Source organism: Lucilia sericata, unplaced genomic scaffold, assembly GCF_015586225.1.
Source record: "Lucilia sericata isolate MDLA Ls3-8-SP2 unplaced genomic scaffold, ASM1558622v1 Contig000102F_arrow, whole genome shotgun sequence".
Taxonomy (NCBI): domain Eukaryota; kingdom Metazoa; phylum Arthropoda; class Insecta; order Diptera; family Calliphoridae; genus Lucilia; species Lucilia sericata.
The window spans coordinates 566,392-585,000 of NW_023994134.1; the positions used below are offsets into that span (position 1 = coordinate 566,392).

The window sequence follows — 18,609 nt, forward strand, 5'->3', positions numbered from 1 at the left end:
ATACATATACATCATACTACATACAATACATAAATACATCATACCTACATACATCATACATCATACATCATACATACATACAGACATACATACATAAATACTACATACATACATACAATACATACATACTACATCTAACAACATACTACATTACATACATACATACATACATACATACATACATACATACATACATACATACATACATACATACATACATACATACATACATAATACATACATACATACATACATACATACATACATACATACATACATACATACATACATACATACATAAGACATACATACATACATACATACATACATACATACATACATACATACATACATACATACATACATACATACATACATACATACATACATACATACATACATACATACACACTTTCATTATATATAATAGATTCATATGGGAGGTGCCTCGCCCCCTATTGCTAGTCCGCCTACTTTTTTGTTCTAAGTATTCATGTTGTTAATAAAGTAGCTCCGAAAAATTTGAGAACTCTAACTGTTACATTTTCTCAGATATACTAATTTAAGATTTTATTATACCACCATCAGTGATGATAGAGGGTATATATGAGTTTGTCATTCCGTGTGTAACACCAAAAAATATTCATCTGAGACCCAACAATGTATATATATTCTGGGTCCTTATGAAATGCTGAGTCGATTTAGCTATGTCCGTCTGTCTGTCTGGTTAAAACACGCTCACGTTAAAACTAAGCAAATGAAATCAACCAAATTGACTGAGAATATTCATTGTTTTCCTAAGCAGTTTGGTATTGAAAATCAGCAAAATCGGTTCACAACGTAAAAAGGTATGAGTAAAAATTTCAGACTACCTAAAAAAATTAAGTTTTTTTTCCCTAATTCTTGAGTAGTTTTCTCAGAAACTACCGAAGATAATTCGACAAATTTTGTCACAGATTATTTTTTTCATCTATAGATTAATTATGTTTAAAATTGTAATAATCGATCCAAAATTTCCCATAGCCCCCATACAAAGGTACATAGTCCCGGAAATTAATTTATCGTTAATAACATCCTCAAATATATCGGTATAAACACAAAATTTTGTACATATTGACATTATATGAACAGGAATCAAAACTACGGACTGTAAACTACGGAGATCTGTATCGGTCCACAATTGGTCATAGTTCCAGTATAAGGTCCACTTTCGAAAATCACTTAAATGAACATATTTTATTGATAAATAAAGCTATCGGGATAAAATTCGACATGAATACATATTCATGAATACATATTCATACATGTATATACATAAATCATTCTACGGAATTTTTTTCCGGATCGGTCCATAATTGGTCATAGCTCCCATATAAGGTTCACATCCGAAAATCACTTAAACGAGCTTAATTCATAGATAAATCGACATGAATGTGTTTTGTGTGTATATGAATTACTCTACGAAATTTGTTCCGGATCGGTCCATAATCGGTCATAGCTCCCATATAACGTCCACATCCGAAAATCACACAAATGCGCATAATTCATTGATTAATAAAGTTATCAGGGTAGAACTCGAGGTGAATATGTTCTGTATATAGATATAAATCAATTAGTGAAATTTTTTCCGGATCAGTCCACAATTGGTACTGGCTCCCATATAAGGTCCACATCCTAAAATCACTCAAATGCGCATAATTATTGATAAATAAAGCTATCAGGGTAAAACTCGACGTGAATTTGTTTTGTGTATAATCATCCGTGAACATTTTCCACATCGGTCCATAATTGGTTACATTCCATATAAGGAATTTTTTCGGTCCATATCTAGCTCCCATATAAGGTTCACTTCTGAAAACCACTTAATGCCACATAATTTATTATTTAACTCGACATGAGTATGTTCTGTGTATAGATACCCTCCACCACCATCAGTGGTGATAGAGGGTTTATATAAGTTTGTCATTCCATGTGTAACACCAAGAAATAGTCATCTGAGACCCAACAAAGTATATATATTCTGGGTCCTTATGAATCAAAATTTAAAACAACTCCGAAAAAATACGCTTTTTTACACATTCTGATGTAATTATCACGAAAACTATGCAATATAATTCCATGAAAATCATCATACGTTCGTTTCTACACGAGGGCTTGATCCCTGTTGAAAATTGTCGGAATCAGTCCACACTTCATATACCTCCCATTCAAAAGTACATATTCCCCGAAAATGAGTTTTTTGTTAATAGCTTCCGTCAGTATGTTGATATCTTCATAAAAATTTTATAACTTAAAATCTTATGTCAATTCATTGAGAGAAAAAATTTTCTGGACCGCTCCATAATTGGACATAGCTTCTATACAAGGTCCCCTCCCGAAAATTACTTTAACGCGCATAACTCATTACTAAATTAAGATATCCATATAAAATTTGGTACAAGTATTGCTCATGCGCACAGAAATATTAGTATGAAATTTTTTTCCGATCGGTCCATAATTGGTCATAGCTCCCGTATAAGGTCCCCTTCCGAAAATCACTTAAACGCACATAACTCATTACTAAATTAAGATATCCATATAAAATTGGGTACAAGTATTGCTCTCATATACAGAAATATTACTGTGAAATTGTTTTACGATCGGTCCATATTTGGTCATAGCTCTCATACTAGGTCCCCTCCAGAAAATCACTTAAATGCACAATATTCATTGCCAAATAATGATATAGACACAGTATTTTGAAATTTTATATACATAATTGGTCATAGCGCCTTTACGAAAATCTCTTAAACGCACACTTACGCATACTCATTACCAAATAAAGCTATTGATACAAAATTTGGCACAAATATTAGTATTATATTAATATTAGGTCCATAACATGGGTGCGGTCGGTCCCATGCAAATGTCCCTTCAGAAAATCACTTGAACACACATTACTTATTACTAAATTACAATATAGATACAAAATTTGACTGAAATATAGCTTTTATGTACAGAAATTTTGCTAAAAGAATTTTTTACGATCGGTTTATAATTGGTCATATCTCCCATATTAAGTCCTTCCACTAAAATCAATTTAACCGTATTTAACTAATTGAATTATCAATTTGTGTAGAACAAAATTATATATATGTATTTTGAAAATCCTTAAATCTTTCACACATGCACATTATTAAATATCGTTAAAGCATATTTTAGGTCGCTATAAAAATACAAAAGAAAATGGGGTTTGTAATGTTCAATAAATCTTGTAATTGTAACAGATTTAAGCTGTTTAAATCTTGGGGTTTTTCCATTTAAGACATGAGAAAACTTATTTCTACAAGTATTTGATCTATTAAAAAAGTATTACTATAAAAATAGCTGGTGGAGGGTATTTAAGATTCGGCTCAGCCGAATATAGCACCCCTTCAGAAAGTGACTTGAATATCCGCAATTCATTTATTTGCACTGTTATTGCAATGAAATTTAGCACAGTCAAATAATATATAGATTTATATATATATATATATATATATATATATATATATATATATATATATATATATATATATTTGACTGTATATATATTATTTGACTGTGCTAAATTTCATTGCAATAACAGTGCAAATAAATGAATTGCGGATATTCAAGTCACTTTCTGAAGGGGGCTTTGTGTGGGGGCTAGGGTCAAATGAAGTCCGATCAAGGCTTGCATAAAACGTAGTTGTGCGAACTTTTATCGAGATACATTTATATTATACATAACTATGAGCTCAGAAGCCCTTATCGGGGGTTTAGTTGTATGGGGGCTAGGTGAAATAATGGACCGATGGAAGGCTTCGTCCTTTTGTCAAAACAAACGTGTATTCCAAATTTCATTAAATTATCTTAAAAATTGCGACCTGTACTTTGATAACAACGTTTACATGGACACACGGACGGTCGGACGGACGGACATCGTTAAATCGACTCAGAAAGTGATTCTGAGTCGATCGGTATACTTGAAGGTATAGTACTAATATTTTAATGCGTTACAAACATCAGCACAAACGCATAATACCCTTCCCACTATAGTGGTGTTTATACCCTACACATACCCTTTATATATGGATGTATTTTTGAGAAACAATGCGAAAAAGATGGTTTTACTCTTTAATGTACACTTTGCAATTGTTTGTCAAATTAAAAGTAGTTTTGTTTTCTCTACCAAGAACAAGGATTCTTCATATTTTCCTAGGACAGCAAATAACGCAATTTTTTTCTTTTTAAAGGAATTTGAAATCAATGAGCGCAAATTTTTCATGATTTTGTGCAGAATTTTTCATAATCGTTTCAGAGTTTTTATACCCACCATTAAAAAAGATGGGGTGTAACACATCGAAATAATGTTCACAGACCCCATAAAGTATATATATACTCTGGGACCTCTTAAGATTCTAAGACGATCAGGCTATGTCCGTCTGTCTGTTGTTGGCACGATAGCGTCTATAAAAAAAGAGATATTGAGATGAAATTTTCCCAAAATATATCTTATTGATCAGAAATGTTTGGTATTGAAAATGGGCAAAATCGGTCAACGATTTCACATAGCCTCCATATAAATGTACCCCCCGGAATATTGTATAAAGAGCTTCAAACATTCACAAATTCGTTGTTTATGAAGCACATACCACAAAATTTCGCATAGGTCAGTTTTTTGACGTCTGAAATAAAATTCTGAATTATGGCGGACATAGGATCATAATTGGCCCTTCCCCCCATATAAGGTCCCCTTTAGAAAATGACTACTGGCTTAAAATGCGAATATAGCGATGAAATTCGACACACATAAGTTTCATGCGAGCCATATAAAGTCCCCTCCATAAAATTACTTTAACGCTCATTACTGGCTTAAAAATACGACTATAGCGGTGAAGTTTAACAGAAGTAAGTTTTATACTAGCCAAAACCTCTCTACCAAATTAAGGTCCCCTCCATAAAATTACTTTAACATTACTGGCTTAAAAATACGACTATAACGGTAAAATTTAACAGAAGTAAGTTTTATACTAGCCAAAACCTCTCTACCAAATTTTATGTGGATCGGTCCATAATTGACCCTACTCCCCATATAAGGTCCCCTCCATAAAATTACTTTAACGCTCATTACTGGCTTAAAAATACGACTATAGCGGTGAAATTTAACAGAAGTAAGTTTTATACTAGCCAAAACCTCTCTACCAAATTTTATGTGGATCGGTCCATAATTGACCTTCACCCCATATAAGGTTCCCTTCAGAAAATTACTTTAACGCTCATTATTGGCTTAAAAATACGAGTACAGCGAAAAAATTTTACAGATGTAAGTTTTATACAAGCCAAAATCTCTCTACCAAATTTTATGTGGATCGGTCTATAATTGATCCTACCCCCCAAATAAGGTCCCCTTCAGAAAATTACTTTAAGGCCCATTACTGACTTAAAAATACGAGTATAGCAATGAAATTCGACTCAAGTAAGTTCCTTGCGAGCCAAAATCTCTTAACCAAATTTTTTGTGGATAGGGCCTTAATACCCCCACATATAAGGCCACCATCAGAAAAATAATTTAACACTCATTACTGGCCTAAAAAATGAGTAAAGCGATGAAATTCGATAAAAACATGACCTGTATGAACCAAGATCATTCTACAAAATTTTACGAGGATCGGTCTATAAGTGACCCTCCCCCATATAAGGCCCCTTCGGAAAATGAAAGTACTGGCTTAACAATACTAGTAGATCAATCAAATTCGACATAAACTAGATTTGCATGAGCTAACATCTCTCTACAAAATGTTGTGGGGGTCGGCCCATACCCCCCATTTAAGGCCCCTATCAGAAAAATACTTTAACGCTCATTACTGGCTTAAAAATGCGAGTACAGCGATGAAATTCGACACTGATATTTTCTATAGGAATCGAAATCTCTCTACCAATTTTTATGAGGACCAGTCTATAATTACCCATCCGAAAATGATTACAACGCTCATTACAGGTTGGAAATTTTACATAAATATGATTTGTATAAATAAAAATCGTTCTACGAGATTTAAGGATGATCGGTTAATAATTAGTCCTAGCCCCTATATAAGGTCCCCTTAAGAAAATTACTTTAAATGGCTGAAAATACGAATACCGCAATGCAATTCGACATAAACTAATTTTAAGCTAAAATCTCTCTTATGAGGATCGGTCCATAATTAACCCTAACCCTGTATAAGGTCCCTTTAAGAAAATGACTTTAATGTTCATTATTTAAAAATATAAGTAGAACTACCCTCAAATCCGAAATCTTTACTGTCAATAGTTGAACCCCCATTAAGAGAACTATTTCAAATATTACCCTGATGTTCACATTAGTATCGATATATAATAATAAAATATTCAAAATATCAAAGTTTATTTATATGGCAGTGATTTGATGGTGGGTATATAAGATTCGGTATAGCCGAATATAACACTCTTACTTGTTTCAAATGCATGTACTTTTTCAAACAGCAAAAAAATCGCTTGAAATTTTGTACGGTTAATGGTACGTATTTTTGAAATTAATAAAATGCCTACGAAGACTTTTACCTCTTTACAATTCGAAGTACGGTGTGACCTAATTTAAATTGAACAGTTCTTTATATCTACTGCACATGGAAAAAATAAAACAAATAATTTGAAAGTGTCCTTAGTTCCCCACCAGTGATTTAAAATGCTTTTTTGAGTATAATTTCTCAAAAAAAGTTCCTTACATTTTTCTACAAATTAGTCAAAATTTCCTAATTTAAGCTCATTTTCAATTCAAACATTTTTAAGGGACTTTTTGGTCCAGAAACTGGCTTTAAGGATTAAAGAAGGCGGAAAAAGATAATAACTATTTTATCGTCATAAACTAAATTTTGATATCTATTTCAAAAAAATCATTACAGAAAAATATTCTCTTTACTTTTCTAAGAAACCCGGGCAACGCCGAGTACACGCAGCTAGTTTTTAAAATAAACTACATAAATAATATTTTTAGCTTAGTACGCAAATGGACCAACTCCACTTATTATGGGTCGATTTTAATACAGAACAAACTGTTTATTATAACTAGTTTTAGAATTTTTCGATTCTTACTTTATCCCCAAAAGAGGATTTTTTATATGGCTCCCCTAGAATTTTTCTAAATAGCTTTATTTTTTGATATTTTTTAACTGCATAAATAATGTTTTTACCTTAATACGCAAACGTACCAAATCCACTTATTATGCAATGATTTTAATACGGAATTAGAAATGCTTATTCAATAAATTTTTTTGAATTTTTTATATCGGAAGTAAACAACCAGATTCTGGAACTGCGACATTGCAACTAATAATATAGCCATTAATTCTCGAAACAGTTCTGTCGAAAAATGTTGTAATTAAAAAGTTCCGATGAAATTATTTCTTTCAATATTTCCATTGTTACAAATATTTACATTGGGATACTAGACCAGATTTTAAAAACAACTACTTCAAACCAGTAGAAAAATATCTCGAATTTATTGAAAGAAATTTTAATTATAATTGACGGTTTCTAAAAATTGATCTCAATCTCAACAATTTGAATCATAAATCGCATAAATCGTTCCATTGAATGAGTTTGTTGATGCGTAACACAAAAATGTTTGGTTGTGAATATTTTTTGAAATTTAGTTTACAATTATAATGATATTTTTAATTAAAAGTCTAAATGGAAGACACAAATGAAATCCTTTATAAAGAAAATTACAATTCAAAATTTTTTTGGAAATGCATATTGAATATAAGATTTTAGTTTAGCTTTGTGCCATTTTAGATATGAAGAAATACAGATAAGCAGTACTACAGATAATCAGTAAACATTAATTTTTATGTTGTACATAATTAATTAATGATTAATTTTTAACCATATTTTTACAGAAGAACAATAAAATTGGCATTGGCATGTACAAAAAATCCTAAAATGTGCTAAAAAAAGTGCCGAAAAACATTTGAAAAATGCTAAAAAAAAGGTGCTAGGTGCTAGATTACATTTTTGGGTGCTAAATGAGTTTAAAAAGTGCTAAATCCAGCACTAAAAGTGCTAAATTGGCAACGCTGCCTATAATAAATACATATTTGTGATAATTTTCAATTCTCTAACTCTTTCCGTTTGGACTCTATTGTGCTTTCAACATCCATATTTTTTGATGGTGGGTATAAAAAGTAAATTTTAATTTAAAAGACAAACATATTAAACACATCTATCTGAACCTGGCTTAATTTTTCAAATCCCTAGTCTTGTTTAAATGTTATTAAAAAATAGCAAAATGCCATTAAACATTCAAAGTCATTTGTATCAATAGTATTTTCTTTGGATTATATCGGTCTTGTAGTAAATGAGCGATATATATGTTACATTTTTATACAGTCTTTTAAGTGTAGGGCATTAGAATAAAAATTTTAAATTTATTGTTTCCATACCTGTTACATCAAGCATAACGGCTAAATTGATTTTTGGCTCTGTGTTTACTTGACATTCATAAATACCACTATCACGTTGTTGTGCATATTCAATTTTCAAATCCCAGTCATCACTGCCTGGCGGATGGACCACAGAAAATCGTTGATCGCCTGTATAGGTGTATATATTTGTAGTTAATATGTGTAGATCTCTCTTACGCATCCATGATACGGTTCTATTTCCTTTATTTTTAACACGGCATTTTAAAATAGCCGTTTCATCGGCTACTGTTGTCACATTTCTAGAGTTGATATCGTCGAAATATGGACGCTGAGTTTGCTGATTCTGTTGTTGAGATTCCATACCTAAAGAAAACAAATGTCAGTCGAAATATTAATTTTTGATTATATATTTACTGTGTGCATGGATATCATTGTTTGGTAATGAGTAATGTGAATTTAAGTGATATCTGGGAGGTGACCTTATATAGGCGCTATGACTAAATATGGGCCGATCGTAAATTTTTTTTTAATACAATTTTGCTAAACAAAATTAATATTTGTGCTAAATTTTGTAAGGATATCATTATTTAGTAATGAGTTATGTGCCGTGATTTTCTGAAGGAGATCTTCTACGGGAGCTATGACCAAATATGGACCGATCGTGAAACAATTTTAAAATTACATCTTTGTATACAAAAGTAATATTTGTGGCAAATTTTGTATAGGACTTTTACAGTATCATTTCCATATAAAAGCAATATTTGGGGACCTTGTATGGGAGCTATGACAAAATAGGGACCGTTCGTGAAAAAATTTTACAGTATCATTTCTATATAAAAAAGCAATATTTGTGTCAAAATTTGTATGCATACCATTATTTAATAATGAGTTATGGCGTTTAAGTGATTTGCGGGAGGGGACCTTGTATAGGAGCTAAGTCCAAATATGGACCGATCATGAACAAATTTTCAGTATCCTTTCTATATATAAAGTATGGAGTTCAATACCACTTGGAAAAACCATACTTTTGGATTCTTTTGCCAAAAGGGAGAAAACTTGATTGTTGAAGCTGCATCAATTTGAACAGAATCATTTCTTGAATTAGACGAGCAAACTGTTGGATTCGAAGGTGCTTGCTGCATGTTTTGATTCATTTGATCTTGATTAGCAGGCTCTCTTTCTCCGTGCGATGGTGAATGGAACATATTTACTTTTTACGTTTTTTGTCGGGGTCACCAATTTATGGAGTTCAATGAATTATATATAATGTTATACACAACTATATTTTTATAAATTTATTAAAAAAATATTAAGAAACAATTGTATTTTAGAAAAAAGTAAGAAATTAGAATAATAATTAGAAAAAAAAAATTGACAAACAAAAACTGTTAAATAAAAAAATGAAAAATTGATTTTTAAATTCTACATAATAGCAAGTAATATTTTGGGCACTACAAAAGGAAATATTTATAAGTATGCCATTATTTGGTAATGAGTTATGTGCGTTTAAGTGATTTTCGGGAGGGGACCTTGTATGGGAGATATGACCAAATATGAACCGAACATGAACAAATTTTACAGTATCATTTCTGTATATAAAGGCAATATTTGTGTAAAATTTTGTACGGAAGTGTAATGTGCGCTTAAGTGATTTTCGGAAGGGGACCTTGTATGGGAGCTACGGCCAATTATGGACCCATTCAGAAAATGTTTCCTCTATATGAATTCAATTGACATAAAACTTTTACTTTTATTTGTAAAGATATTGTCATTGTACCGAAAGCTATTAACAATTAATGAATTTTCCGGGAATAAGGACATTTGTGTGGGAGGTGTATGAAATTGTAGATAGATTCCGCCCATTTTTAACATACAGAAACAAAAGTGTGCTGATTTTTATGAAATTGCCTAGGACAATGGTGAATCTTTTGGCCGAATTTTATTAATTTATTTAGCATCGTTTTTACGTGAGCGTGTTTTACTTAGGCAGATGGACGGACGGACATAGCTAAATCGACTCAGAATTTCATAAGAACCCAGAATATATATACTTTGTTGGGTCTCAGATGAATATTTCTTGGTGTTACACACGAAGTGACAAACTTATATATACCCTCTAACACCACTGATGGTGGTGGAGGATATAAAAAAACTGTTTTAGAAGTACGAGTATAACGTCTGTCTGTGTAAAACACGCCCACGTTAAAACAAAGCAATGGAAATTAACGAAATTCAGCCAAAATATTCATTATTATCCGGTACAGTTTGGTATTGAAAAAGAGCAAAATCAATTCACATCGGGAAAAGTTATGAATCAAAATTTAAAACAACTCCGAAAAAATAAAATTGAAATCTTATGTCAATAGAATTCATTGGAAGAAAATTTTTCTGGATCGGTCCATAATTGGACATATGTAGCTCCCATAAAAGGTCCCCTCCCGAAAATCACTTAAACGCGCATAACTCATTACGAAATTAAGATATCCATACAAAATTTGGAATAAGTACTGCTCATTTGCACAGAAATATTACTATGAAATTTGATTCCTATCGGTCCTTAATTGGTCATAGCTCCCATACAAGTTCCCCTCCCGAAAATCATTTAAACGCGCATAACTCATTACTAACTTAAGATATCCTTATAAAATTTGGTACAAGTATTGCTCATATGCACAGAAATATTACTGTGAAATTGTTTTTTTATCGGTTCATAATTGATCATAGCTCTCATCCAAGGTTCCTTTAAGAAAAACACTTAAAAGCACTTAACTCATTACCAAATAGTGATACCCATAAAAAATTTGGCATGCATACTATTTTTGTACACAGAAATGTTATTTAAAAATGTTTTCACGATCGTTTCATCTTTGGTCGTAGCATACAAGGTTCCCTCCCGAAAATCACTTAAACGCACATAACTCATTACTAAATTAAGATATACATAAATATAAAATTTGGTACAAGTATTGCTCACATATACAAAAATATTACTATGAAAGTTTTTTCGGATCGGTCCATAATTGGTGATAGCTCCCATACAAGGGGCCCTCCCGAAAATCACTTAAACGCGCATAACTCATTGCTAAATTAATATATCCATATAAAGTTTGACACTAGTATTGCTCATACATATATACAGAAATATTACTGTGAAATTGTTTTCTTATCGGTTCATAATTGATCATAGCTCCATCCAAGGTCCCTTTTAGAAAAACACTTAAAAGCACTTAACTCATTACTAAATAGTGATACCCATAAAAAATTTGGCATACATACTATTTTTGTAATTTTTCACGATCGGTTCATCTTTGGTCATAGCTCCCATACAAGGTTCCCTCCCGAAAATCATTTAAATCCACATAACTCATTACAAAATATTGATATCCATACATTTAGCACAAATATTGATCTTATATACCTAAATTACACTATAAAATTGTTTTACGATCGGTCCATATTTGGTCATAGCTTTCGTACTAGGCCCTCTCCAGAAAATCACGTAAATGCACAATATTCGTTACCAAATAATGATATAGATACAGAATTTTGAAATTTTGTCTTTATATACATAATTGGTCATAGCTCCCATACAAGGTCCTTTTACGAAAATCTCTTAATCGCACATTACTCATTACCAAATCTATTGATACAAAATTTGGCACAAATATTTGTTTGGTATACAAAAATTCTATTTCAATATTTTTTCACGATCGGTCCATAACATGGGTGCGGTCGGTCCCATGCAAGGTTTCCTTCAGAAAATCACTTGAACACACATTAATTATTACTAAATTACGATATAGATACAAAATTTTACTGAAATATAGCTTTTATGTACAAAAATTTTGCTTAAATAATTTTTTACGATCGGTCTATAATTTGTCATATCTCCCAAACTAGGTCCTGCCCCTAAAAGCAATTTAACCGTATTTAACTAGTTGCATTATCAATTTGTGTAGAACAAATTTATATATATGTATTTTGAAAATCCTTAAATCTTTCACACAAATGCACATTATTAAATATCGTTAAAGCATATCTTAGGGCGCTATAATAATATAAAAGAAAATGGGGTTTGTAATGTTCAATAAATCTTTGAATGTAACAGATTTTAGCTGTTTAAATCTTGGAGTTTTTCTATTTAAGACATGAGAAAACTTATTTCTACAAATATTTGATCAATTAAAAACGTATTATTAAGGATTCGGCTCAGCCGAATATAGCACTCTAAATTGCTCCTTACAGATAAAAGTAAGAAAATATTACATAAAAACATTCAATATAAACTATTCAAATATATAATTAAGTTACGTTTAATAATATTGACATTCAAAGTAGTATCAGTCATATTGTACAAATCATACAAATGTAAACATATTCGCCGCAAAGGGTCAGCGTTAGCATATTTTTGTTAATAATAACGAATTGACAGAGGTTGGTAATAACGAGAAAGACGTTGAGGAACATTTAGTGATAAGTTGTTGAGAAGGAACTCTGAGCAAATATTTCCATTAATAAGGTTGATAACAAAAGTCACATTCAGCATTATTCGATGGCTTTTCAAAGTGGTAAGTTGAGTTGCAATCTATAAGGCGGAAGATATATCGATGGATTTGGGTATGAGCTCCGTAATACAAGTAACAAAAACTGTTTTTGAACCGATTCAATACGGTCACTATGGATGTTATAATAAGGGTCCCAAATGATTGAACCATATTCGAGAGTAGTTCTTACCAGGGAAATGTAAAGTTGTTTCGTTATTGATAAGTCAGTAAATTCTTTAGACCATCGTTTAATAAAACCGAGTACACCGCGAGCTTTATTAGTACACATTTTAATATGTTCGATAAAGGATAACTTTGTGTCGAATAATACGCCTAGATCACAGAATATATCAACAGTCTCCAACTTGTAGTTCCCAAGGAAATATCAGCCAATTCGGGTATTTTTTCTGGAAAATCCCATATGTTTACATTTTTTCAAGTTAATATCCAGTAGGTTGATTTGGCACCAATCGAAAAAATTGTTTAAGTCCTCTTGTAAATGAAGCTGGACAATGGAGTGAACAGAATTTGAAAACAATTTTACATCGTCTGCATACATAAGGATATTGGAAAACGTTAATATGGTAGGAAGATCATTTATGTACAATAAGAATAATATTGGACCGAGATGACTACAATATTGCTGGATAAGCAATTATTGAAACACACACACTGTTGACTGCATTTAAGATAAGATTTAATCCACTTCAAACAGCAATTATTAAATTCCATTATATAAAGTTTGTGCAACAAAAGATCATGGTTTACTCTATCCAAGGCCTTACTAAATGACATCGGCATAGCACACAGTTTTAAGTTATAAATTATAGTTGTCAGTTCAAGCAAATTAGCTGTAGTAGAGCAGCCTTTACGAAACCCATGTTGAAAAGATGTAATTATGGAAGGAATTTGGTGATTTAAAAATTCTGTTAGATATTGTTAAAAAGCTTCGGAATGACACTTAATTTTGCAATAGTAGTAGTAGTAGTTTATTATATTAGATTTATTACCGATTTAAACAGTGGAATAATAAACGATTTTCTCCATAATTTCGGAAAATAGACATATTTTATTGACAAATTAAACAATATAGTTAAGGATACAGCCAGACTTTGTGCACAAGTTATAAGAAGGCAGCTAGGAATGCCATCAGGTCCACTGTAGAAGGATAATTTAAGTTTCATTAGGAGAGTTGTAACAGAGGAAGTTGTGACGAATGGAAATGAAATGGGTTGTTGTTCATTAATGGAAAATGGATAAGTTTTTGATGTATCGTAATCAGCGTAGGAGTAAGTAGAAGCAAAAAAATCCGCAAACAAATTACTTTTTTCCAAGTGATTTGAGGACTTTGTTTCAAGGTATTTCATTGAGCTCGGAAATTCACAGGAATTTCTTTTCGAATTAACAAATTTATGGACCGCTTATGGAATAGGTTTGAGATTAAATTTCATTATGTTTAAGTAATTTTTATAAAGATTAGGTTGGTAGGTAGGTAGGTTGATAGGAGGATGTATACTACATCAAATCCGAAAAATACACCTATCGGGCTTGTTGTGCGCTCCTTATCATGAGAAAAAAAGGGAACTGAATGAATTATTTTTCAGTGTTCATAAACTCAGTTTCCTGGACGTAATTCCTAAGAATCTTCCAATCAGTGTTAGTCAGGAATGTTATTTCCGGAATAACATCACTTCCAAGATACTTGGATCTAACTTTGACGAATGCCTGGCAGTGGCAAAGAAAGTGCTCCAGAGTTTCACTGTCTGATTCCGCACGTCCAATTTTGCATAGATGTGCTTGTAATCCTATGTATACGTACCATCATCCTAACTTCAGACTTGTTCATTTTGAGGAGATTTTTCGTCTTGATCTCATCAGGGTCAACCCATAGGATCTTCGTGGCTCTACCCACTGTTTCATTATTTCAAGAGGGCTTATGGAATTCTCTCACGAGAGAGAATCCCAGCTTTTGTTGCGTCGACTGGTTTCGCTGGTTTGTCAGGTTAACTGCCTTGAGTTCCCTACCCTTTAAAGCTATTACATTCGCCCTTTCGTTACCGACTACTCCCGAGTGGGCTGCTACCCATATGATGTGAACCTTACCTACGAGAGAGTATTTAGTTAAAGATTTCTTACAATCCAATACGGTCTTAGATTTAGTTCTATCGCCTGATATCGCCCTAATTGCCTTCTGGCTATCGGTAAATATATTAAGCGCTGTAGGCGCCATAATTATTCTAATCCAATTTACGAATTCCGTTATTGCTCGTACTTCTGCCTGGAAGCTTGTGTTATGATTTGGTGAACGGTGGTATATTTCTGTTTCTGGGTCTTCAATATAGAACCCCAGGCCCACTTTGTCCCCTAATTTAGAGCCATCCGTGTAGCAACGGATTCCTACTGGTATTTTCTCCAATGTTCCGCTTGACCAAGACATTCTATCTGGAATCAGCGTTTCAAAGTTTCCGACATATTCTGTCGGACAGATTTCCGTTCTTGCCGAGTTAACATTGAGGCCTCTCGGTTGAGCCCAGCTCAAGGCCGTATTCAGAGCCTCCTCAGCTCTTCTACACAAGTAATTTGCATCCTTTCCCTTTAAAAGTATTACGACATAGCAGACAGGGGTAAGTCCTTTCCCGGTTAGGGTCCTTAGGAGGCTATTAATCGTGGTAACCCAGAGTAAGGGTGACAAAATGCCACCCTGTGGTATACCGCGAAATACTTATTTCCTTATTGTTATATCGTACATCTTGCAGCTTATCCATCTGTTCCTTAGCATGTGGTTGATCCAGTTACGTAGCACCCGGACAACATAAAACTGGTCTAGGGATTGGATAAGAGTATCAGTGTGCACGTTATTGAAGGCCTTCGATGTCAATGCATGCCGCCAGTGTATATAGTTTGCTATCAAAGGATGCACCTATGTAGTGGACAACTTCGATCGTCCCTTTATATAAGCATGCTGCTTAAATTTTAGGTGTTTGTTGGGTATACTGCTTTTAACCACACTATCGACTATACGTTCCAAGGTTTTAAGTAGGAAGTACAACTAATTTCCGTGTAAGCCTTCCTCCAATATCGATTCATCTATGTTATTCGATATACCGGGTGGGAAATGAGAGTCCATTAGGAGTTTCATTGTCTCATCCATATCCTCCAGCCTCCTGCCCGTATCATCGACCATCGACCGGTTGGACATGAGTTTTGGATAGGAATTTTTTATCATCGATACGTCATTTACGCTGTCTACCTGTTCACAGAAAAGTTTCCAGGAGTCTCGTTTGACTTTACGAACAATTTTCTTATATTCACTAAGTTTACTACGTGAATATAAGAAAAAAGACCGTGCCCGGTTAAATAGTCTTACCAAGGTTCCGGATCTCCCCGGTTACCAGGGTTTCTCCTGGGCAGATCCTCGAACGATTCAACCAAGGCACTTGTGAGCATTTCTTCTTTGGCGTCTATATCTTCTTTATTTCAACATTGAAAAGTGTCCTGACATAAACGGTTATTTAGTAAGGAACCGAACATTGTCCAATTAGTTTTAGACTTATTCCGAAACTTTATCGGCTTTGGTGGCGGCCGTAGTATTTTGAATCTTATGTACCGATGGTCAGAAAAGGAGTGCGCGTCCGAAACTCTCCAATCCTGAATTTCGTTTATAAGCTCTTCTGAACATATAGCTTTATTACCTAAGTTCGATGTGATCAAGTTTTTAGTATTAAGGAAATCCATAAGAGCTTGTCCCCTTGATTGGTATTTGTACTACCCTAAGCTGCATGGTGGGAGTTGGCATCACAACCTATTACAATTTTCTTATTTTTCCTTTGGGCCTCTTCGACCAGTTTCATCAGCTCCGACGTTGGTGGTAGTGTCGGAGAATCGAAAGTCAGGTAAACAGATGCAAGGTATATGTTGCCTCGACCTTGCTTCAGCACCGTTGCATCCGATGTGGATAATACTGTTGAGAGGAGAAAACATAAGTTCTAGTGATATAAGATACATGTTCAGTCGTGACCCTGTATCAGCGTAGAAAAGTTGGAAATTTACGTGATTTAATCCAGAAACCTTGTTGCGAATCGTCCAAGGTTCCTGGATTAAAGCTATATGTATCTTACCTGTGTTAATTTTAGCCATTAGAGCGTTGGTAGCCGTCTCGCTCCGATGGAGGTTTATTTGGATAACCTCAATCATTGTCATCCATTTAAACTGTCTTCCAGCGAGTTACTGATCCCATCCCCGCTCGTTGGATTTGACTCCTCCGGGTAACCTGAAGTGGCTATTGATGCCACTGAAGTACCATTGATGGCACTGCGGTGTCCTTATCAGGCATAGCAAGAGCAGTCTTTTTAGTCGACACTTTCCCAATTTTGGACAGCACTGCTATTCTGTCTTCTGGCGAGTGAGTGATTTCCTCTTCGCTTTTAGGATTTGACTACTCAAAATTACCAGTACTTGCTAATGATGCTTTGGGTACCGTCTTAGGTGTTTTAGTGTCCTTATCGGGGCCGGTTTTGACATCCCTTTCAATCGGCGCCTCCCCAATTTTGGAGAGGGCAGCTGCACCTTCTTTTGGCAAGTTAATGGTAGCTTCCTCGCTTTTAGGATTTGACTCCTTAACGTTATCAGTAGTTCATGCGCGGATCCAGCTCAAGCGTTTGGGGGGGGGGACTTTTTTTTCGCTCGGATATATTTTGATAAAAACGATTTTACTTGATTTTGATGACTATACGCAATTTTTGATATGAGAATCGAAACTTTTTGAAGATTTTGTATTAGTTTTTAGTTAAAATTTCAAAAATTATCGATTTTTACTATTTATCCATTTAATCGTTTTAGTCGCTAATAAAAGCCTAAATCTTGATGCTAATTATTACTATATTATTAAAATATTATAGTTTTAATACAAGGATAATCAGGATATCTCAAAAAAGGTGTCTGCATTTTTTTGTTTTCCTTCACCTTAAGTAACTTATAGTGTCACGAGCAAAATATAAGAAAATTAAAGCGGACAATAAGAGAATCTCAAAAAAAATTTTAAATGTATAAGTTTTTGGTAATAAATATTAATATTAATTAAATAAAAACACTTACACATGGGAGGTGACATGCAAATTATTGCAAGTTCGCCAATTTTTCCGAACGCTAATAAGGATTTTAATGTAAGCTATGAAAAATTAGAATAATATTGTATTGTATTTAATTAATCAATCTCCCCATTGAAAGTCCGCCCATTTTTCTCTAAATGTTCACATGAATGTCAAAGTTCTGCATGTAAAATTTTAAGATTCTAGCTTCTATAGTATCACCGATATACAATTTTTTCTATTTAATTCATAAGGGGGTTCCAAGCCACCTCCTGATGAAAGTCCGCTTTTTTCCCCAAAATGTTCAGATGAATATGAAAGTCCTTAGTGCAAAATTTTAAGAATCTCGTTCTATTAGCTTCCAAGATAAAAGATTTTTTGTATTTAACTCATATGAGAGGTGCCGCTCCCCATTGGGGGGAGCGCCAATTTATTACCCAAAATGTTTACAGGTATGTTAAAGTTCTTCGTGCAAAATTTGAAGATTTTAACTCTAATAGTTTCCAAGATAAACGAATTTTTTTATTTAATTAA

The 18,609-nt window shown here is 33.2% G+C and overlaps 1 protein-coding gene across 5 annotated transcripts in view; it reads right to left on the reverse strand.

The window, feature by feature from the left end:
• The window catches only part of LOC119600058, a 564,032-nt gene that overhangs the window by 447,537 nt on the left and 97,886 nt on the right, over window positions 1-18,609 (reverse strand). For all 5 annotated transcript variants that reach the window (XM_037950082.1, XM_037950083.1, XM_037950081.1 and 2 more), the window contains exon 3: window positions 8,463-8,807. In XM_037950082.1, the coding sequence (XP_037806010.1) occupies window positions 8,463-8,807 (345 nt within the window). The remainder of the gene's footprint in view (window positions 1-8,462; window positions 8,808-18,609) is intronic.